This window comes from Lithobates pipiens, unplaced genomic scaffold, assembly GCF_037356315.1.
Source record: "Lithobates pipiens isolate NorthernLeopardFrog02 unplaced genomic scaffold, aLitPip1_a1.2 Scaffold_35, whole genome shotgun sequence".
NCBI classification, from domain to species: domain Eukaryota; kingdom Metazoa; phylum Chordata; class Amphibia; order Anura; family Ranidae; genus Lithobates; species Lithobates pipiens.
In genome coordinates this window covers 11,122,475-11,144,269 of record NW_027507811.1, presented here as the reverse complement: position 1 = coordinate 11,144,269, position 21,795 = coordinate 11,122,475, and the positions used below count along the sequence as shown (strand labels likewise).

At 47.2% G+C, this 21,795-nt stretch overlaps 4 protein-coding genes across 6 annotated transcripts in view; all 4 read left to right on the top strand.

Moving 5' to 3' along the window:
- LOC143955380 (uncharacterized) overlaps nucleotides 1-14,569 on the top strand; it is an 83,707-nt gene extending 69,138 nt beyond the window's left edge. Inside the window, exons 3-4 of the mRNA XM_077465440.1 lie at nucleotides 1,103-2,521; nucleotides 12,137-14,569. Of these exons, the coding sequence (XP_077321566.1) occupies nucleotides 1,103-2,521; nucleotides 12,137-14,293 (3,576 nt within the window). The 3' untranslated portion in view covers nucleotides 14,294-14,569. The remainder of the gene's footprint in view (nucleotides 1-1,102; nucleotides 2,522-12,136) is intronic.
- Nucleotides 1-21,795, top strand: part of LOC143955485 (uncharacterized) — a 337,730-nt gene that overhangs the window by 210,877 nt on the left and 105,058 nt on the right. The window lies entirely within an intron of this gene.
- On the top strand, nucleotides 5,350-12,031 carry LOC143955753 (uncharacterized). 3 transcript variants are annotated; one of them, XM_077465874.1, is made up of 10 exons: nucleotides 5,350-6,205; nucleotides 6,860-7,061; nucleotides 7,142-7,338; nucleotides 7,420-7,626; nucleotides 7,750-7,897; nucleotides 9,382-9,782; nucleotides 10,593-10,703; nucleotides 10,973-11,225; nucleotides 11,342-11,439; nucleotides 11,542-12,031. In XM_077465874.1, the coding sequence occupies exons 3-10, from the start codon at nucleotides 7,234-7,236 to the stop codon at nucleotides 11,749-11,751; spliced, it is 1,533 nt and encodes a 510-aa protein (XP_077322000.1). In that variant the 5' UTR covers nucleotides 5,350-6,205; nucleotides 6,860-7,061; nucleotides 7,142-7,233; the 3' UTR covers nucleotides 11,752-12,031. The 3 variants fall into 3 exon arrangements, with proteins under 3 accessions (XP_077322000.1, XP_077322002.1, XP_077322001.1); XM_077465876.1 differs by lacking the exon at nucleotides 6,860-7,061; XM_077465875.1 differs by lacking the exon at nucleotides 5,350-6,205 and having other exon boundaries at nucleotides 6,286-7,061.
- The window catches only part of LOC143955587 (uncharacterized), an 11,065-nt gene continuing 10,906 nt past the window's right edge, over nucleotides 21,637-21,795 (top strand). The window contains exon 1 of the mRNA XM_077465670.1: nucleotides 21,637-21,686. The gene's annotated coding sequence lies outside the window, so the exon portion shown is untranslated. The remainder of the gene's footprint in view (nucleotides 21,687-21,795) is intronic.

The window sequence follows — 21,795 nt, the reverse complement described above, 5'->3', positions numbered from 1 at the left end:
TCACCTGGAGGTGGTCTAAAACTCACATAGTAATTACTATGGCTGCTCTGTGTCCCGTGTACTCCAAGAAAAGGTAAGCTGTTATAAAAATCCAATTTTTTTTATGTGATGTCACAATATTAAAGCTCTTATTTTACAGATGATATTCTCTCTCATTTTCTTGGTTTAGAGTGGAGATCCAATCGATATAGAATTTGAGGTGAAATCAGAAGAAGAAGAAGAGAGGTATGTGAGGGATGATCAGCAGTCTATGGAGGAGGATGGAATAACGGGGACATTTATAGAGGAGGACACTCCTACAGAGATCAGCACAGGTGGGTCATTAACACTAAATACATTCCTCCACCCATACTGCTCACTGATTGGTCCAGAGTAGGGCAGGGGCTGGGTGATATCAGCCTGTAATGAGCTGTGTTCCCCGTCCTGTATTTCTCTTGGATAATCTTCCTTCTCTGTGCTGCAGACACAATTTATGTATGTAGACTGGATTTATGGAGATCCTGGGGATCAGCTGGCAGCAAAATGTTGACTCTCACTATAGACATTGCTCAACCTAGGCACCAGTGGCATGTGTCTTGGGTCTTCTGCCCCATGCCAGGGTATAGCAGGATCTCTATCATTTCAATTTTTCAGGGTCACTTGCTCTGTTTTCTTTCCTTGCTGTTCCCGGGTGGGGGGATATGTCTGTATAGTCTCAGACCCAAGTCACTGAGTGCAGTCTCAGGAGATGGGAGGAGCGGTGTGGGACCTCTGCAACTTGTCTGCAGTAAACATTTAAGCTTGACCCTTGTATTATATACTCTATGTTGTACATTACATACTCCTGACCCCTGCACTATATACTTTATGTTGTACGTTATATACTCTATATTGTACATTATATAGTGCTGACCCCTGCATTATATACTCTATGTTGTACATTACATACTCCTGACCCATACTCCAGACACTCATCATATAATCCCCTCATTACTGTCACTCCTATAAAAGAAAGTTCTCGTTGTTTCCTCCCTCTCTGACTAAGGTCCATGAAAAAAGAAATTATCTGGTAGGAGATCAGAAGACCCATTTACTAGTTACTTTGAGGGGGGAATTGTAAGATCCTCAGAGACAAAGCTGCCTGATGTGGGCGGAGTCCTGGTTTCGGGGAACCAATCAGCTCATGTCTAGTAATAATCTTTGTATTTCTATTTTAGTAGATGGACGGGAGATGAGGAAAACCTCAGAGGATTGTCTCACTTTGTCTCCAGACTGTAAAGTAGAAGATGAGGACATCACACAGTATAGTCCAGGAGAAAACCCGACTACCTCAAATGTCCATCCGGCACCACACAGTGTAGATGGACCATCGTATTCCTCTTATCCTGAGGAACCTCAGACTGTGCGGGATGGTGCCGGACCATCGTATTCCTCTTATCCTGAGGAACCTCAGACTGTGCGGGACGGTGCCGGACCATCGTATTCCTCTTATCCTGAGGAACCTCAGACTGTGCGGGACGGTGCCGGACCATCGTATTCCTCTTATCCTGAGGAACCTCAGACTGTGCGGGGCGGTGCCGGACCATCGTATTCCTCTTATCCCGAGGAACCTCAGACTGTGCGGGACGGTGCCGGACCATCGTATTCCTCTTATCCTGAGGAACCTCAGACTGTGCGGGACGGTGCCGGACCATCGTATTCCTCTTATCCCGAGGAACCTCAGACTGTGCGGGACGGTGCCGGACCATCATATTCCTCTTATCCTGAGGAACCTCAGACTGTGCGGGACGGTGCCGGACCATCGTATTCCTCTTATCCCGAGGAACCTCAGACTGTGCGGGAGGGTGCCGGACCATCGTATTCCTCTTATCCTGAGGAACCTCAGACTATGAGAGACAGTGGCATCCTTCCAACAGAAAAGAGGTTTTCCTGTACTGAGTGCGGGACGCGTTTCAATTCTAAGTCAGGTCTTAATATGCATAAAAAATTCCATACAGGTGAGAAGCCACATTCCTGTTCTGAGTGCGGGAAATGTTTTTTAAGGAAGTCACTTCTTCTCAGACATCAGATGTTGCACACGGGTGAGAAGCCATATTCCTGTCCTGAGTGCAGGAAATGTTTTTCAGATAAGTGGCATCTTGATAGACATCAGAGGTTGCACACGGGTGAGAAGCTGTATTCCTGTCCTGAGTGCGGGAAATGTTTTTCACATAAGTCCAATCTTTCCTATCATCAGAAATCACACACGGGTGAGAAGCCGTATTCCTGTCCCGAGTGTGGGAAATGTTTTTTAGTCAAGTCGCATCTTGACACACATCAGAGATTGCACACGGGTGAGAAGCCGTATTCATGTCCCGAGTGCGGGAAATGTTTTTCAGTTAAGTCGAATCTTGACAGACATCAGAGATTGCACACGGGAGAGAAGCCATATTCCTGTCCTGACTGTGGTAAATGTTTTTCATTTAAGTCTAGTCTTAACTCACATCAGAGATCTCACACGGGGGAGAAACTGTCTTCCTGTACATCAGGGGTCCCACACAACCCTTGAGGTGTATTAGTGCCTTAAGTGCGGGAAATGTCTTCTATATGAATGTTGCTGGACATGTGGGGAAGAAGCACCCCCTGATATACACCTCAGATATACTCCATGGCTGATCTTCATCATGCAAGAAACAGTTGATAAGGAGATCAGAGATCACCAAAGACATGGATGAAGTGTTGTACCGTGTCGGCCATTGATAGCAGGAGAAAAATAAAAATGGAGTCATTACCTCTCATTGGCTGAGTACATTTTGTGGTGTAAACTCTTGCAAGAGGTCTGTTTTCTCAAGTCGTCTTTCAGGACGAAACGCGTTAACCCCACCACTTAAAAGGTGGTCTTCTAGGCCTTTTTAAATAAAAATGCAGTCATTACGTTTCATTGGCTGAATACATTTTGTGGTGTAAATTTTTTTTTTTAATTGCTTCTAAGTATAAATTTGATCAGAGATCACCAAAGACATGGATGAAGTGTTCTACCGTGCCTGCCATTGATAGCAGGAGAAAAATAAAAATGGAGTCCTTACCTCTCATTGGTACATTTTGTGGTGTAAACTTTTTTTTTCTATTGATTGAACTAGATGGACTTGTGTATTTTATAAACCAGACTATCTATATGTAATAAACATTTACAGGTCTAATTAAAAAAAATTGTTGACCAAGTGTGACGATCATTCACTGTACTATGACAAATTCTGGTCGTATTTTATTTCATAAAGTGATTTTCTATGATCATTGGCTCCGTCTAGTGGCCATAATGTGTAAGTTTAGGTAGTTCAGGAGAGATACCTCATTATGGCCACTAGATGGGGCTGACAGTCATAGGAAATCACTTTGTTATATTGTTCACACCTAAGGGTAAAACAAATTTTAATGCCTAAGCACAATTATGCAACTTTGACGTGTTAGTAAAACTGTACATATCATCACAACTACTTTGTGCCTCCAGGTGGATTATACCGCGTTTGTTTCAGGACAAATTTGGCTTTCATTTGGTGGTAAATGGTGATTGATGTCTCCTGATTAATTTGTTTTATTATCAAAGAACAACTGGCCCCAAAATTGTAAAAAAAAAAAAAAAAGCTTTTTTCCTCTTCAGAGGCGGGGCATGTGGCAGGTCACGCACATCACGTGACTACAGACATCCCAAGTCTCCCGCATTTGGCTGCGGGCTCCCGGACACCCCTGAGCATTGGACGATCTCCCGGCTGGGCCAGAAGACAGAGCAGACAAATGGAGTACATCCGCTCGGGCTGCTCTGTCTTCTGCCTGTGGCCAGGCATGGGGGTGGGACGGAGCGCTCCTATGGTGGACACTGAGGCTGCGCTGGTGGACACTGATAAGGTGGCACTGATGGACACCGATAGGCTGCATTTAGTTGGCACTGATAGGCTGTGTTTAATTGGCACAGGTAAGGCGGCGGCACGAAGCATCACCTCCCTGAAATTCGTTTTTGAAGGTTGGGATGTCTGTGACTGGCTCAGGCTGGGCGCTGGATGGCGGCAACTTGAAGTTTTTAGAGAGACAGTCACAGAGAGAAGAAGAAATAACTGTCTGAGAGCAGCTTACTTTTCCACTACAAGTCCCGGAGTCCTTGGACTGGAGACAGGGCGTGACTGGCCCAGGCTGGGCGCTGGCTGCAACTTGAAGTTGTCATCACCCCCCCAGGAGGCTGAGTTGCTGCATCGTTGAGGTGAGAGACCCTGACCCCCCCATGCACCCCATTTTCCCTGCCCCAGTGGCCTGCCCACCCAGTAACCTCAAAATAGGAAATAGCCCTCAACACTGTCTGGCTGTCATGTCCTGTGCTTGCCATGGCCTGTAAGTCCTGCTGGGAACTGGCCATGGCCTATTGGTCCTGCTGGCTATAGCCTGTGGGTTCTGCTGGGAGCTCTCCATGGCCTGTTGGTCCTGCTGGCCATGGCCTTTGGGTCCTGCTGGTCATGGCTTGTGGGTCCTGCTGGGAGCTGGCCATGGCCTATGGGTCCTGCAGGGAGCTGGCATGTGGGTCCTGCTAGTCGCTGGCCTGTGGGTCGCTGATTCAATGGGACACTTGACTGGACTTGCCCCCAGGCCTACGGCTACCAGCCCTCCCCTGCTACGGACTAAGACTGAGATGCCATTAAAGTTCATGTGCGTGTAAAGGCAGGCGTCCCAATACTGTTGGTAATGTTGTGTGTAGCGCTATTCTTTTCACACTCGGCGGCTCCTGAGATATGACGGCGCCTCCTGTAGAGTATTTAGGAGCAGAGGCTTCATAATCTGTGTGATCAGGACAGGATCTCTAACATGCGCAGTGCCTCCACTCATTTGGGGCTTGTGAATAGCAAGTGAAATCCCAACTGAGAAATGTATCTCCACATAGACGGTAATCCACACAGCATTGTATTTGAAAGTCCATGTATTGAAGAAATAACATTCAGTGAACCGTCCAACATAAGGTATTTTCCGGACAGGAACGTGAAATCATTAACAGTCTCTATGTATGTCTCAGAGAGGAGGAACTGCAGCACTTACACATTCCGTGTTCTCTCTCAGCAACAATCCACTGTTCTCTTTCCGCCACATGTCTCCCTCTCCACCCACTTACCTCATCCTTGGTGAGAGAGAGAGAGCATAGCGGCCATATTGAAAAGTTGCAAACAAACACTGCATAACAGGAGTATACACTTGGCAAATGGGCAAAGAAATGATCACATCATTACAAGTGTATGACGCTATAGAGAACATACACACAGCACAAGGCCGTGCTCGCACTATGAGACGTTTCTCGGGGCGCAGTTCCTCTGAACTCTACAAGGTGGGTGATCTTCTCACTTCTACCCAGACAGGAAGTCTCTGTGGAAGACAGGAAGTGATGTCACATACAGACAGGAAGTCTCTTTGGAAGACAGGAAGTGATGTCCCGCACAGAAAGAAAGTTCCGGGTGAGAGGTAAGTCGGGAGGAAGTAGAGTGGAGATATTGTTGGGCCTGGCAGCAGAGGAGGTAATAAGACCCATCCACAACCGATATTTGTTGGAGGTGTAATGAGCAAACTGGAAATCTTATACATACCCTCTGGAGTTGGAAAAGCTTTTGTAACTCAGTTTCATCCTTTATAGCAGACATCACAGGAAACCTTTCCACGCTTACTCCAGCCTCAGCCCTATTAGGTATTGACCTTGAAAAATAACCCATTATACATAGAACTATAGTGGTCCACATCTTAATAGCATCAAGACTTACAATAGCCAACCTCTGGAAATCTACAGAAGCACCCGACCTATCTACTGTTATAACCAGATTGAATACACGGGTTATTATCATTATTATACAGGACTTGTATAGCACAGACAGTTTACACATCGTTTTACAACATGAGGGCAGACAGTACAGTTACAATACAGGAGGAATTGGAGGACCCGGCTCGTTAGAGCTTACAATCTAAGAATATTTTATATATATACATATTTCTCTCCACCTTGGTGGGAGTGGAGGTGACCCCATCTATAAGGATATACAGTACATACAGATCACAAGGCCGTGTTCATACTTCGAGACACTGCATTTCCTCTGAACGCCACAAGGTGGTGATCTCACTTCTACCCAGACAGGAAGTGATGTCAGGTACAGACAGGAAGTTCCGGGTGAGAGGTGAGTCTGGAGGAAGTTGAGAAGAGACATTGCTGGAAATGGGAGAAAAGGAGGTAATAAGATCTTATTTTCTATTTACACCCAGTAACCCCCCCGCCATGTCCGTCCTCTTCCTCCATAGTCACTGTGATGTCTTTTATCTCCAGCAGATGATGATACACAAATATATAATGTGGAAACCTAGATTAACCCCTTCATGGTCAGAACACTCTCCCACTCACCGGGCCGGAACATTTCCTTTATTTTGTAGTTAAATTCTAGTAATATGTTCCTTTAAACAAACAGCACTGACAATAAATAGACAAGACAATGACCATCCTGACCATACATGGCCTACAAAGGGCAATTATTACACCACCCAGGCAGATTTATGGGGCCGGAACATTGTCTTCATTTTGAAGGCGTGTCACCTTTCCCACCAATCACCTTCTCACCTCATCAGTCTATACTAATGGACTATATGACTTTTATTAGTAGTGGGGGATGGGAATATGTATGTCTTTATTTTAGAAGGTTCAAATAGGAAGAAAGAGGGTAAATATAATTTGTAGAAAGAATGTCCTGAAAACATTTTTTTCCATATTGATCCAAGTCTCAGATATTCATTCACACCATCCCCCACCATGATCAGGTAGATGGGTAACAATCACCGATAGGATTTATACACAAACATGTTTGTTACAACAAATTTTTTATTATAAATTCAGAGTGGAAACATCGGGGATGACAATATTGTTGTTAAATAAGAGTAAAAAGAGGAGGATGAGGAGTATGGTGTGATGAAGTAGCTTTCTGAAGGACATCATGAGGGAGAAATCAAGTAACAGAAACCCACCAGAGAGATGTCCCCGTCCTCTGTATTCCCGGGATTCCACACAGGAAGATCACACCATCCCCCACCATCATCAAGTAGATGAGGAACAATTATGAATAGTTATGACTTATACACAATCATATTTGTTACAATAAACGTTTTATTATATATTCAGAGTGGAAACCTTGAGAATTATTACAGTTTTTTTTAAAAGAAGAGGACAAGGAATATGGTGTAATAAAGGAGCTTTCAGATGGACACAAGGATATGATGGAGCCACCTAATAACAGAAACCCACCAGAGAGATGTCCCCGTCCTCTGTATTCCCGGGATTCCACACAGGAAGATCACACCATCCCCCACCATCATCAGGTAGGTGATGAACAATCACTGGTAGTTATACATTATGCACAAGCATGTGTGTTACAATAAATGTTTTATAATATATTGCAGATTGGAAACCTCGGGGATGATAATATTTTTGTCAAAGAAGAGTTTAAAGAGGAGGATGAGGAGTATGGGGTTATGGAGGAGTTTTCAGAAGGACACAAGGATATGATGGAGCCACCTAATACCAGGAACCCCCCAGAGAGATGTCCCCGTCCTCTGTATTCCCGGGATTCCCCACAGGAAGATCACACCATCCCCCACTGTTACAAGGTTGGTGGGACGGAGAATCTAGAACATACACTTACAGGGACAATGTGTGGACTTTTTATGTGATGTCACAATATTAAAGCTCTTATTTTACAGATGATTTTCTCTCTCATTTTCTTGGTTTAGAGTGGAGATCCAATCGATATAGAATTTGAGGTGAAATCAGAAGAAGAAGAAGAAGAGAGGTATGTGAGGGATGATCAGCAGTCTATGGAGGAGGATGGAATAATGGGGACATTTATAGAGGAGGACACTCCTACAGAGATCAGCACAGGTGGGTCATTAACACTAAATCCATTCCTCCACCCATACTGCTCACTGATTGGTCCAGAGTAGGGCGGGGGCTGGGTGATATCAGCCTGTAATCCCCTGGTCACTTTCCTGAGCTGTGTTCCCCGTCCTGTATTCCTGGATTTCTCTCCGATAATCTTCCTTCTCTGTGCTGCCGACACAATTTATGGATCTAGACTGGATTTATGGAGATTCTGGGGTTCAGCTGTGGGACCTCTGCAACTTGTCTCCAGTAAACATTTAATTTTCCACTGATTTCTGAACACCAATATTATGAATCCTGACCCTTCACTATATCATTTATATTGTACATTACATTCTCCTGATCCCTGCACTATATATTTTATGTTGTACATTACATAATTCTGATGCTCTATAGTCCTATCTGTTGTATCTTATACAATATGTGGTTCATTACATACTCCTGACTTCTTCTCTCTTCCCTCTACACCCATTTCCTACCAGCTGGACATTTTATATCGGATGATGTGATTGGAGCACAGACTTTTACATGGTGATAATAATGTGATAACTTCCTCCAAGTTTGGAGCCGTAAACAGAAAGTGATAATGGGGGAGGAGTCAATAACCCAATGATGGGGGTCTTCAGGATCAGTCCAGTCTTCATCTTGGTTGTTCTCCCCCCATCCTCACTCTCTGACCTCTGGTGGGGCTCAGCCCCGCTGTTATTCATGACTAAATCATGGACTAAATAAGGAAGTGCAGGACTTCTTGTGTTGGGAAGATGGCAATGAGTGATAGAGAGGGAGGGGACACTCGTCCTATAATCCCCTCATCACTGTCACTCCTATAGAAGACAGTTCTCGTTGTTTCCTCACTCTCTGACTAAGGCCGCGTACACACGGGCGGACTGTTCGCCCAACTTAGTCCGCTGAACAGTGTTTCAGCGGACAGTCCGCTCGTGTGTGGGCTTCAGCGGACAGTTTCAGCGGACAGTCTGACGAACAAAGTTTTTCGGAATTTCCGTAAGACAGTCCGCTGAAACTTGGTTTTGTCCGTCCAAACTTGGTTTCAGTGGACAGTCCGCTCGTGAGTAGGCAAGTTGGACGGACTAAGTATCGCGCATACTCAGAAAGGGTTTACACGGCCGAAGGTTGCATTGCAGTGTATAGGACATCGTTTTTCTAGTCCCGTCGTACGTGCCGTTCACGTCATCGCGCACGCTTTCAGCGGACTGTTCGTTCATCGTGTGTGGTCAAGTCCGTTCATGCAAATTTTGAGCGGACTGTTTGTCGGAGTTGGGCGAACAGTCCGCTCGTGTGTACGCGGCCTAAGGTCCATGAATAAAGAAATGATCTGGTAGGAGATCAGAGGATCCATTTACTAGTTACCTTGAGGGGGGAATTGTAAGATCCTCAGAGACAAAGCTGCCTGATGTGGGCGGAGTCCTGGTTTAGGGGAACCAATCAGCTGATGTCTAGTAATAATCTTTGTATTTCTATTTTAGTAGATGGACGGGAGATGAGGAAAACCTCAGAGGATTGTCTCACTTTGTCTCCAGACTGTAAAGTAGAAGATGAGGACATCACACAGTATAGTCCAGGAGAAAACCCGACTACCTCAAATGTCCATCCGGCACCACACAGTGTAGATGGACCATCGTATTCCTCTTATCCTGAGGAACCTCAGACTGTGCGGGACGGTGCCGGACCATCGTATTCCTCTTATCCTGAGGAACCTCAGACTGTGCGGGACGGTGCCGGACCATCGTATTCCTCTTATCCCGAGGAACCTCAGACTGTGCGGGACGGTGCCGGACCATCATATTCCTCTTATCCTGAGGAACCTCAGACTGTGCGGGACGGTGCCGGACCATCGTATTCCTCTTATCCGGAGGAACTTCAGACTGTGAGTGACAATGTCAAACCATTCTTTTCTCAGACATGGACCACTTAGCAAGTTTTACATGTCATCCTGATCCCTCTCTATACACCAGATATGGGGCCCATGTCTTCCGGTATCTCTCATCTTGATCTTTCATTGCCAAAGTAAGATTTTCCATTTGTTGGATTTCTGCAATTCTAGCAAACCACTGTGCTCTGGTTGGAGGGATGTCCCTCTTCCACAGGACAGGAATACACGCCCAAGCTGCTGTAAGAAGATCTCAGCAAAGAGTTTTTATATCTTTCCACTAATATAGGAATGTCCAATAATAAAAAGGCTGCCGGTCTATCTCCTAGGGAAATTCCTGTTATTATTTTAATGGTTTCAGCAACCATTACCCAGAACTCCTTGATTTTTTTTCCCCAAAAATGTGCAATATTGTACCCTCTGCTTTGAAAGTGTTCCGCACCGAACCTTCAAGGCCGGATCACACCAAAACATGGTGCAGGAATAACGCATTCAATGCACTTCTCCCAACACCACATGTGTTTGTGAGATGTGTTTGGGGGGCCATTGACATTTTATTTTATTTCGCAAGGATGCAGCGGTGTGGGAAATGTGCATGGAATATGATTTTCCTGCACCTTATTTTGGTGTGAACCGGCCCTGAAGGTTCTCTAAAAATTATAGTTTGCTCTATTAGTACAACAACCCTCCTATTACCCCCCTCAAATCCACATCCTTCTCCCATCCCCCCACTCACATATTGTGTGTGATCAATACTATCCAAATAATTCTTAATTTCATTTACCAAACTTATCTGTCAACATGAAGACCTGTATAGATCAAATGACGGCACGAATGAGGATGAAGGAGGACCGGAGTCACATGACTGAGAAGATACTAAACCTCACCCTGGAGATCATCTACCTGCTGACCGGAGAGGTGAGGAGGATTCTGGGAGGTCACATGACATCACTCTTATCTCTATTAATAAAAACACAGACCTGACCGGAGAGGTGAGGAGGATTCTGGGAGGTCACATGACATCACTCTTATCTCTATTAATAAAACACAGACCTGACCAGAGAGGTGAGGAGGATTCTGGGAGGTCACATGACATCACTCTTATCTCTATTAATAAAACACCGACCTGACCGGAGAGGTGAGGAGGATTCTGGGAGGATCTCATAACATTACTCTTGTTCTTTCAGAGTTTTCCTCCTGTAAAGTCTGGTGAGAAGGTGACCATCACTATCTCTCTATTTCACAACCTAAAACCCGAGAGACACAACTTGCAGAAGATTCTAGAAGTCACCAAAAAGATGGTGAAGATGATGACAGGAGAGGAGAGCGGTGCTGGGAATTCTGGGACATTATCCATGGAGGAGTGGGAGTATTTAGAAGGACACAAGGATCTCTACAAGGACGTCATGATGGACAATCAGCCGCCCCTCACATCACCGGGTAAGAGGAGACTTTATTGTAAAGGAGAGAGCAGTACGGAGGCTCCACCTAGATCCCCCATCATCTGATAAACACATAGAAACAATGTATTCAGTCAGTGTGTGTGTTTCCTACAGATGGATCCAGTAATGGGAACCCACCAGAGAGATGTCCCCGTCCTCTGTATTCCCGGGATTCCACACAGGAAGGTCACACCATCCCCCGCCATCATCAGGTAGATGAGGAACAATTATTGATAGTTACAATATATATATATATATATATATATATATATACAAACTTGTGTGTTACAATTAATATTTTATTATATATTCAGAGTGGAAACCTTGGAGATTGTAAAGTTGAGGTGAAATCAGAAGAAGAAGAAGAAGAGAGGTATGTGAGGGATGATCAGCAGTCTATGGAGGAGGATGGAATAACGGGGACATTTATAGAGGAGGACACTCCTACAGAGATCAGCACAGGTGGGTCATTAACACTAAATCCATTCCTCCACCCATACTGCTCACTGATTGGTCCAGAGTAGGGCGGTGGCTGGGTGATATCAGCCTGTAATCCCCTGGTCACTTTCCTGAGCTGTGTTCCCCGTCCTGTATTCCTGGATTTCTCTCCGATAATCTTCCTTCTCTGTGCTGCCGACACAATTTATGTATCTAGACTGGATTTATGGAGATTCTGGGGATCAGCAAAATGTTGACTCTCACTATAGTCATTGCTCAACCTAGGCACCAGTGGCATGTGTCTTGGGTCTTCTGCCCCATGCCAGGGTATAGCAGGATCTCTATCTTTGCAGTTCTTCTGGGGTCACTTGCTCTGAACCAATCAGCTGATGTCTAGTAATAATCTTTGTATTTCTATTTTAGTAGATGGACGGGAGATGAGGAAAACCTCAGAGGATTGTCTCACTTTGTCTCACTTTGTCTCCAGACTGTAAAGTAGAAGATGAGGACATCACACAGTATAGTCCAGGAGAAAACCCGACTACCTCAAATGTCCATCCGGCACCACACAGTGTAGATGGACCATCGTATTCCTCTTATCCTGAGGAACCTCAGACTGTGCGGGACGGTGCCGGACCATCGTATTGCTCTTATCCTGAGGATCCTCAGACTGTGCGGGACGGTGCCGGACCATCGTATTCCTCTTATCCTGAGGAACCTCAGACTGTGCGGGACGGTGCCGGACCATCGTATTCCTCTTATCCTGAGGAACCTCAGACTGTGCGGGACGGTGCCGGACCATCGTATTCCTCTTATCCCGAGGAACCTCAGACTGTGCGGGACGGTGCCGGACCATCGTATTCCTCTTATCCTGAGGAACCTCAGACTGTGCGGGACGGTGCCGGACCATCGCATTCCTCTTATCCTGAGGAACCTCAGACTGTGCGGGACGGTGCCGGACCATCGTATTCCTCTTATCCTGAGGAACCTCAGACTGTGAGGGACGGTGCCGGACCATCGTATTCCTCTTATCCCGAGGAACCTCAGACTGTGCGGGACGGTGCCGGACCATCGTATTCCTCTTATCCTGAGGAACCTCAGACTGTGCGGGACGGTGCCGGACCATCTTATTCCTCTTGTCCTGAGGAACCTCAGACTGTGCGGGACGGTGCCGGACCATCGTATTCCTCTTATCCCGAGGAACCTCAGACTGTGCGGGACGGTGCCGTCTTTCCAACAGATAAGAGGTTTCCTTGTACTGTGTGCAGGAAACATTTCAATTCTAAGTCTGGTCTTAATATGCATAAAAAATGTCATACAGGTGAGAAGCCACATTTCTGTTCTAAGTGTGGGAAATGTTTTATAAGGAAGTCAAATCTTGATAGACATCAGAGGTCGCACACAGGTGAGAAGCCATATTCCTGTCCTGAGTGCGGGAAATGTTTTTCAGATAAGTGGCATCTTGATAAACATCAGAGGATGCACACGGGGGAGAAGCTACATTCCTGTCCTGAGTGTGGGAAATGTTTTTCAGCAAAATCAAATCTTCTCAGACATCAGAAATTTCACACAGGTGAAAAGCCGTATTCATGTTCTGAGTGCGGGAAATGTTTTTCAGTTAAGTTGATTCTTGACACACATCGGAGATCACACACGGGTGAGAAGCCGTATTCCTGTCCTGAGTGCGGGAAATGCTTTTCAGATAGGTCAAATCTTCTCAGACATCAGAGGTCGCACACAGATGAGAAGCCATATTCTTGTCCTGAGTGCGGGAAATGTTTTGTAGTGAAATCAGAACTTGTCAGACATCAGAGGTCTCACATGTATGAGAAGCCGTATTCATGTTCTGAGTGCGGGAAATGTTTTTCAGGTGCATGGCATCTTGATAGACATCAGTTGTCGCACACAGGTGAGAAGCTGTATTCCTGTCCTGAGTGCGGGAAATGTTTTTCCGATAAGTGGCATCTTCATAAACATCAGAGGATGCACACGGGTGAGAAGCTGTATTCCTGTCCTGAGTGCGGGAAATGTTTTTCAGCAAAGTCAAATCTTCTCAGACATCAGAAGTTTCACACAGGTGAGAAGCCGTATTCATGTTCTGAGTGCGGGAAATGTTTTTCAGTTAAGTTGAATCTTGACACACATCGGAGATCACACACGGGTGAGAAGCCGTATTCCTGTCCTGAGTGTGGGAAATGTTTTTCAGATAAGTCAAATCTTCTCAGACATCAGAGGTCGCACACGGGTGAGAAGCCATATTCTTGCCCTGAGTGCGGGAAATGTTTTGTAGTGAAATCAGAACTTGTCAGACATCAGAGGTCTCACATGTATGAGAAGCCGTATTCATGTTCTGAGTGCGGGAAATGTTTTTCAGGTGCATGGCATCTTGATAGACATCAGTTGTCGCACACGGGTGAGAAGCCGTATTCCTGTCCTGAGTGCGGGAAATGTTTTTCAGATAAGTGGCATCTTGATAAACATCAGATGTCACACACGGGTGAGAAGCCGTATTCCTGTCCTGAGTGCGGGAAATGTTTTTCAGCAAAGTCAAATCTTCTCAGACATCAGAAGTTGCACACGGGGAGAAGCCGTATTCCTGTCCTGAGTGAGGGAAATGTTCCTCACTGAAGTCCTGTCTTCCTGTACATCAGGGGGTCCCACACAACCCTCGAGGTGTATTAGTGAGTGCGGGAAATGTCTTGTATATGAATGTTGCTGGACATGTGGGGAAGAAGCACACCCTGATATACACCTCAGATATACTCCATGGCTGATCTTCATCATGGAAGAAACAGTTGATAAGGAGATCAGAGATCACCAAAGACATGGATGAAGTGTTGTACCGTGTCGGCCATTGATAGCAGGAGAAAAATAAAAATGGAGTCTTTACCTCTCATTGGTACATTTTGTGGTGTAAACTTTTTTTTTTTTCTATTGATTGAACTAGATGGACTTGTGTCTTTTGTAAGCCAGACTATCTATATGTAATAAACATTTACAGGTCTAGTTTAAAAAAAAAAATTGTTGACCAAGTGTGACGAGCATTCGCTGTACTATGACAAATTCTGGTCGTATTTTATTTCATAAAGTGATTTCCTATGATCATTGGCTCCATCTAGTGGCCATAATGTGGAATTTTAGGTAGTTCAGGAGAGATACCTCATTATGGCCACTAGATGGGGCTGACAGTCATAGGAAATCGCTTTGTTATCTCCTTCACACCTAAGGGTAAAACAAATGTTCATGCCTAAGCACAATTTTGCAACTTTGACATGCGTTAGTAAATCCGTTCATATCATCACAACTACTTTGTGCCTCCAGGTGGATTATATATATATATATATATATATATATATATATATATATATATATAAAATAATATAAAATATATATATATTGTTTCAGGACAAATCGGGCTTTCATTTGGTGGTAAATGGTGATTGATGTCTCCTGATTTTTATTTTTTCATTATTAAAGGAGAACTGGCCCAAAATAGTAAAAGAAATAGGATTTTTTGTACTCGCCGTAAAATCCTTTTCTCTGTAATTCACCGACCGACACAGCTCCTCTCTGTAACTAAATGGGTTTGTTAGCCTGCCACTAGGAGAAACTAGGCAACATTGTAAATTATCGGTCGGTGAATTACAGAGAAAAGGATTTTACGGTGAGTACAAAAATTTATATTTTCTCTTATATTCACCGACCGGCACAGCTCCTCTCTGTAACTAAATGGGACGTCCCCAAGCAGTGACAAAACGAAGGGTGGGATATAACAGCATAAAAACTTCATCCACCATGGCAAGTGCGAACTAGTGAGACTAAACCCACAAAAAAAACAGCAGTGTACGGAAAAACACCGCCATATAACCGGGTATCCTCAACTGGAGTGATCCTCAAGACCGCAACATTGCCGTGCATAAACATAACAGTACTGAGTTTTTACCGAAGAACCAGGAAAAACGAAGCCTGAATATCCAATTGCATCTACACGGCCGACCTGCAAAACTTAGCGGCCAAAACAGGCATCAGCCGATGCACCGACGTCTACGTTGTAGAACTTGGTAAACGTATGGACAGACGACCAGCTCGCCGCCTTACACACCTGAGCGACAGACGCTTGGTGTCAGAAAGGCCCAAGACATTCCGTTTGCTCTTGTGGAGTGGGCCGTGACCAGAAAGGGGGGGCACCTGCCTCTTCAAAGCGTAGGCTTGGACTACAATCTGAACCACCTGGAAATGGTGGCCGACGAGACCGCCGTGCCCTTCCTTGGACCAGCCACCGAAACAAACAGTGAGTCTGACTTCCGAAAGGGAGCCGTGGCAGACAAGTACACCTTCAGAGCCCTAACCACATCGGGGGCGTGAAGGGCCACCTCTTTGGGGGGGCTTCGGCTTAGGACACAACGATGGTAATACAATGTCCTCATTGATATGAAAAGCCGAAACCACCTTCGGTAGAAAGGACGGTTGAGGACGCAACACCACCTTATCCCTGTGGATGACCAGATAAGGCGACTTGCATGACAAGGCCGCCAATTCCGAAACCCTCCTGGCCGACGTGATGGCCACTAGAAAGACCACTTTCTGGGAGAGAGTCAACAGGGGAATCTCCCTGATGTTTTCAAAACGGCGGCTTTTGAAGTTCCGACAACACCAGGTTCAAATCCCATGGGGGTAACGGCGGATGCACCGGAGGGACTACATGTCGTACCCCCTGAACGAAGGTACTCACTAATGAGTGAGACGTCAGGGATCGCTGAAAAAAGACAGCTAAGGCTGAAATTTGCCCCTTAATGGTGCTTAAGGACAACTTCTGGTCTACTCCTTGCTGAAGAAACAGCAGGATCCTGGATATAGAAAAGGAGCGCGGATGCCACCCTTTCTCCTCACACATGGAGATGTAGGCCTTCCAGGTACGATGGTATATCTTCTCTAAGGAAGATTTTCGCGCCCTCAACATAGTTGGAATCACTGAGTCCGACAGACCCCGGTTCCTCAGCACCTGCCTCTCAATAGCCATGCCGTTAAAGCCAGCGATGGTAAAGCAGGGTGAAAGATTTGACCTTGAGATAGGAGGTCCTCTCGTAGCAGCAGTCGCCAGGGAGCATCTGCCACCAGACGCACCAGGTCTGCGTACTAGGGCCGCTGGGGCAACCAGAATTACTGGAATCCCCTCGGCTTCCACTCTGCAAAGCAGACGTGGCAACAGTTTCAGTGGAGGAAAGGCATAGACCAGCTGGTACTGATCCCACGGAGCCACCAGTGCGTCTGACGCATCTTCCCAAGGATCTCTTATCCTGGACATGAATCTTGGCACCTTCCGATTGAGACGGGAGGCCAATAGATCCACATCTGGCATGCCCCACTTCAGGCACAGCAGCCTGAATGTCTCCGGATGCAATGCCCATTCTCCTGGGTCCAGCATCTGTCGACTCAGATGGTCAGCCTGCCAATTTTCCACCCCCGGGATGTAAATGGCAGACGGGGCCGGTACGTGTCGCTCTGCCCCCCCGAAGTATGTGAGCGACCTCCTGAGCAGCGCCTGAGCTCCTTGTTCCCCCTTGGTGATTTATGTACGGCACAGCCGTGGCATTGTTCGACTGTACCCTGATCGGACGCCCTTGAAGACTCAACGACCATGTGTGGAGGCACAGCCTGATCGCTCTCAATTCAAGCAGATTGATCGGCAACTTGGATTCTTCCGTCGACCAGAGGCCCTGAGCCGGCTGAATCCCCATCACTCCGGATAGGCTGGCGTCCGTTGTAATCACCGTCCATTGGAGAGGTAGGAACGACTTTCCTTAACGAATCACCGGGGATCTCAGCCACCATAGCAGGGAGTCTCTGACGGACTGGCTCACTTGGATCGAGCGATCCAGGGACAACGGAGATTTGTCCCATTTCTGCAAAATCTCTTTCTGCAAGACCCTGGTGTGGAACTGGGCATACGGCACGGCCTCGAAGGCTGCCACCATGAGTCCCAGTACTCGCATGCAAAAGCGAAGTGCCGACCGCTCGCGATTCCACAGTCGTTTCATCGCGGCTCTGAGGGTCTGCACCTTGTCTGAAGGGAGAAAGACTCTCGCTTCCTTGGAGTCCAGCAACAAACCTAGGTACTTCAGACGCTGGGTGGGTACAACCACCGACTTCTTTAGGTTCAACAGCCACCCAAATTCTTGCAAAGCCTGCATGGAGATCGCAACATCCTCCTCCAACTCTGAGGCGGAAGATGCTCTCAGGAGGAGATCGTCTAGATATCCCACGATTGCGATCCCGCGTTGTCGCAGCAACGCCAAAACTGAAGCCAATACCTTGGTAAAGACTCGGGGGGCTGATGCCAGGCCAAATGGTAGAGCCACAAACTGATAGTGGGCTTCCCCAACTGCAAATCGCAGAAACTTTTGATGCCGCAGACATATGGGTATGTGCAGGTACGCATCCTGGATGTCCAAGGACGCCAGGGAGTCCCCTTGATGAAGCGCAGCGACTACTGAGCGAACTGATTGCATCCTGAACCTCTGCACTTTTACAAAGTGATTGAGAGCTTTTAGGTCCAATATTGGATGTACCCCTTCCTTCTTGGGAACAGCAAACAGATTTGAGTAGAATCCCTGGAAGCCTTCCGATTCCGGAACTGGTACAACCACCCCTTGACTCAGCAAGTCCCTTACCGCCCCCAACAGGGCCTCCCGGCAAACCGGGGGCACGGGTATGCTGGAGGGGAATTATCTGTTTGGCGGCCAAGAGAGAAACTATCTTGTAGCCTGTGGAAATCAGATCGCAGACCCATTAGTCGGATAAGCGGGAGGACCACCGGGCTGCAAACTCCTGAAGGCGACCCCCCCACCCATGACATGGGTGGGGGAAAACCTTCATGCTCTAGCACTTTTTGTTGCAGGCTTGCAAGGCGTGCAATGCCAGGGCAACTTTTGTCCATCCATGGCCGTCCTTTCGGGCTGGGGGCGCTTCGCCGAAGCCCCGGTCGGACGAAAAAGCCGTTTGTGAGCGGAAAAAGAGGGCCCTTGCCTACGGCGTGGCTCCTTAGGCTTCCTGGCTTGAGGGAGTAGGGTACTCTTACCACCAGTGGCATTTTTTATAATGTCATCCAATGAGGCTCCAAAGAGATGGTCGCCAAGGAAGGGAAGATCCGTCAGGGCTTTCTTAGATGCCTGGTCAGCAGACCGCCTAATCAGGCGCCTCAGCACCACAGCTGACACTGAAGCCCTAGATAACAGAGGAAGAGTATCCAGGGCTGCGTCACAGACGTACTTAAGGCCTTGCACTAGTTGGTCTGCTAGTTCCACGCAGACAGGGGAGGCCTGTTGCTCTCCCAATTCGCGGTGCAAAAGTTTTGCCCACTCAGTCAGTGTCTGCGACACCGGTGCGGATGCCGGTACAGGTCGCACGGCTGACCCCACAACCGTAAACAAGGAATGAGCCACCGCCTTGGCCTTCCTGTCCGTGGGATCCTTGAATGCAGGAGTCCCCTCAACCGGGATCGTGGTTACTTTATTTAACCTGGATACTGGGGGGTCCACGACCCGAGGAGCCGACCACTTTTTGAGAAGGCTTTCCTCAAAGGAGTAACGCACCGCCATGTTTTTGGGGACAGAAAAGGTCCTTTGCGGCCAACCCCATTCCCTGTAGATGAACTTGTCAAATACGGGAACACCTTAGGTGAACGTGCTGGCTTGCGGGACCCAAAGTGGACCAGTACGTCAGCAAAGGGATCCGCTGGCTCCTGGATCTTCAGGGTATCACGCACAGCTGTGATAAGTGCTCCAACCAGCACTTTGTCGCACCCGGACCCGGACGGGAATCATCCTCACTGTCCAACCGGTCCAGGTCAGAGCAGAGGTCACCAGCCGCAGCAGGGCCTGAGTCTGCATCAGAGCTCTCCCCAGAGGACGGGGGAGGGGCCTTTTTAGCGCACCTTTTCTTCCACGCACACCTCTATTTTAGCAACAAATGAGTTAAGGAACCGCCGTCAGGGTGTCCATGGGCACAGCGCCACCCGCAGGTGACCCAGTTGCAATAGCCTGGATTTCGGGGGAAGAAACACCAGTTTCTGAAGCCATGCTGACCCAACCCTGTCTGCCACCTGAAAGGGGGCTTTGGCTGGGGGGGCTCCTAGCGCCAGACTCACCACCCTGAGGCATTCTGTGTCGGTTACTAGCCGTGCCTGTAGTCCCCAGGAGGTTACCCAAGTGCAGAGTGAAGAAGCTGTGTCGGCAGCAGCAGCAAAGAGCGGTGAAACGATTTGCAGAGCTTGCATCAGCGCTCAGGGAATATCTGCCCAGCGTCCTGTATACACAGGAAGCAGCATGTAATATCACATGGCATGCTGTCACTAGAGAGCTGCGGTGAAAGAAAGCGCTCAGACTTCAAGAAAATGGCTGCCAATTATCTGAATAGGGAAAACCTACAGAAAATGGCCGCTGAACCTCACAAGGGGAACCTGCTCTTCCCACATCCAAAATGGTTGCCGGACAGCGCCATGCGGTGAAAGGAACTGTGCTGCCTCAAACATAACAAAATATCTCCACAGGCACCTTTTTGTTGTCCGTAGGGTTCAATATTGAGTTGGCCCACCCTTTGCAGCTATAACAGCTTCAAACCTTCTGGGAAGGCCGTCCACAAGGTTTAGGAGGGTGTCTATGGGAATGTTTGACCATTCTTCCAGAAGAGCCTTAGTGAGGTCAGGCACTGATGTTGCAGGAGAAGACCTGGCTCGCAGTCTCCGCTCTAATTCATCTTAAAGGTGTTCTGTTGGTTTGAGGTCAGGGCGGTCACGTTCCTCCACCCCAAACTCGCTCAGCTACACTATATTGCCAAAAGTATTTGGTCACCCCTCCAAATCATTTGGTGGAGGGGGGATTGTGGTGTGGGGGTTATTTTTCAGGGGTTGGGCTTGGCCCCTTAGTTCCAGTGAAGGGAACTATTAAGGCGTCAGTATGCCAAGACATTTTGGACAATTTCATTCTCCCAACTTTGTGAGAACAGTTTGGGGACGGCCCCTTCCTGTTCCAATATGACTGCCCACTAGTGCACAAAGCAAGGTCCATAAAGACATGGATGAGTGAGTTTTGGGTGGAGGAACTTGACTGGCCTACACAGAGTCCTGACCTCATCCTGATAGAACACCTTTGGAATGAATTTGAGCGGAGACTGCGAGCCAGGCCTTCTTGTCCAACATCAGTGCCTGACCTCACTCAGGCTGCGGCACGAAGCATCACCTCCCTGAAATTAGTTTTTGCAGGTTGGGATGTCTGTGACTGGCTCAGGCTGGGCGCTGGATGGCTGCAACTTGAAGTTTTTATTGAGACAGTCACAGAAAGAAGAAATAACTGACGGAGAGCAGCTTACTTTTCCACTACAAGTCCCGGAGTCCTTGGTCTGGAGGCAGGCAGAGACCGGGGCGTGACTGGTCCAGGCTGGGCCCTGGCTTCAACTTAAAGTTGTCATCACCCCCCCCCCCCTGAAGGCTGAGTTGTCACCCCAACCCCCCCATATACCCCATTTACCTTGCGGACCCAGTAACCTGAAAATAGTAAATAGCCCTCAACACTGGCTGTCAGGTCCTGTGCTGGCCATGGCCTGTGGGTCTTTCTGGCCATGGCCTTTGGGTCCTACTGGGAGCTGGCCTGTGGTTCGATGGGCCACTTGACTGGACTTTCCCCCCAGGCCAAAGGCTACCAGCCCTCCCCTGCCATGCCATATAAGTTCATGTTGCGTGTAAAGGCAGGCGTCCCAATAATTTTGGCAATGTAGTGTATAAGGATATACAGTACATACACACAGCACACGGTCGTGTTCACACTACGAGACGTGTCTCCGGGCTGCAAATCCTCTGAGCTCTACAAGGTGGTGATCTCACTTCTACCCAGGCAAGTCTCTATGGAAGACAGGAAGTGATGTCACATACAGACAGGAAGTCTCTATGGAAGACAGGAAGTTCCAGGTGAGAGGTGAGTTGTGAGGAAGTAGAGAGGAGACATTGTGGGAACTTGCCGCAGAGGAGGTAATAAGATATTATTTGCAACAATCTTAATTGTTATGTTCTCTTTTGATAAAATAAAAAAAAATTATGGATTAAAAAAAGATTATTATTATACAGGATTTATATGGCG

What these genes read in the sequence shown, in the direction of transcription:
- LOC143955753 (XM_077465876.1), top strand. Translation starts at nt 7,234, where the DNA reads ATGATGGAGCCACCTAATAACAGAAACCCACCAGAGAGATGTCCCCGT. An exon ending in TCTACCTGCTGACCGGAGAG is followed by an intron (nt 10,704 to 10,972) that starts GTGAGGAGGATT and finishes TTGTTCTTTCAG; the next exon opens with AGTTTTCCTCCTGTAAAGTC. An exon ending in CCATCCCCCGCCATCATCAG is followed by an intron (nt 11,440 to 11,541) that starts GTAGATGAGGAA and finishes TTATATATTCAG; the next exon opens with AGTGGAAACCTTGGAGATTG.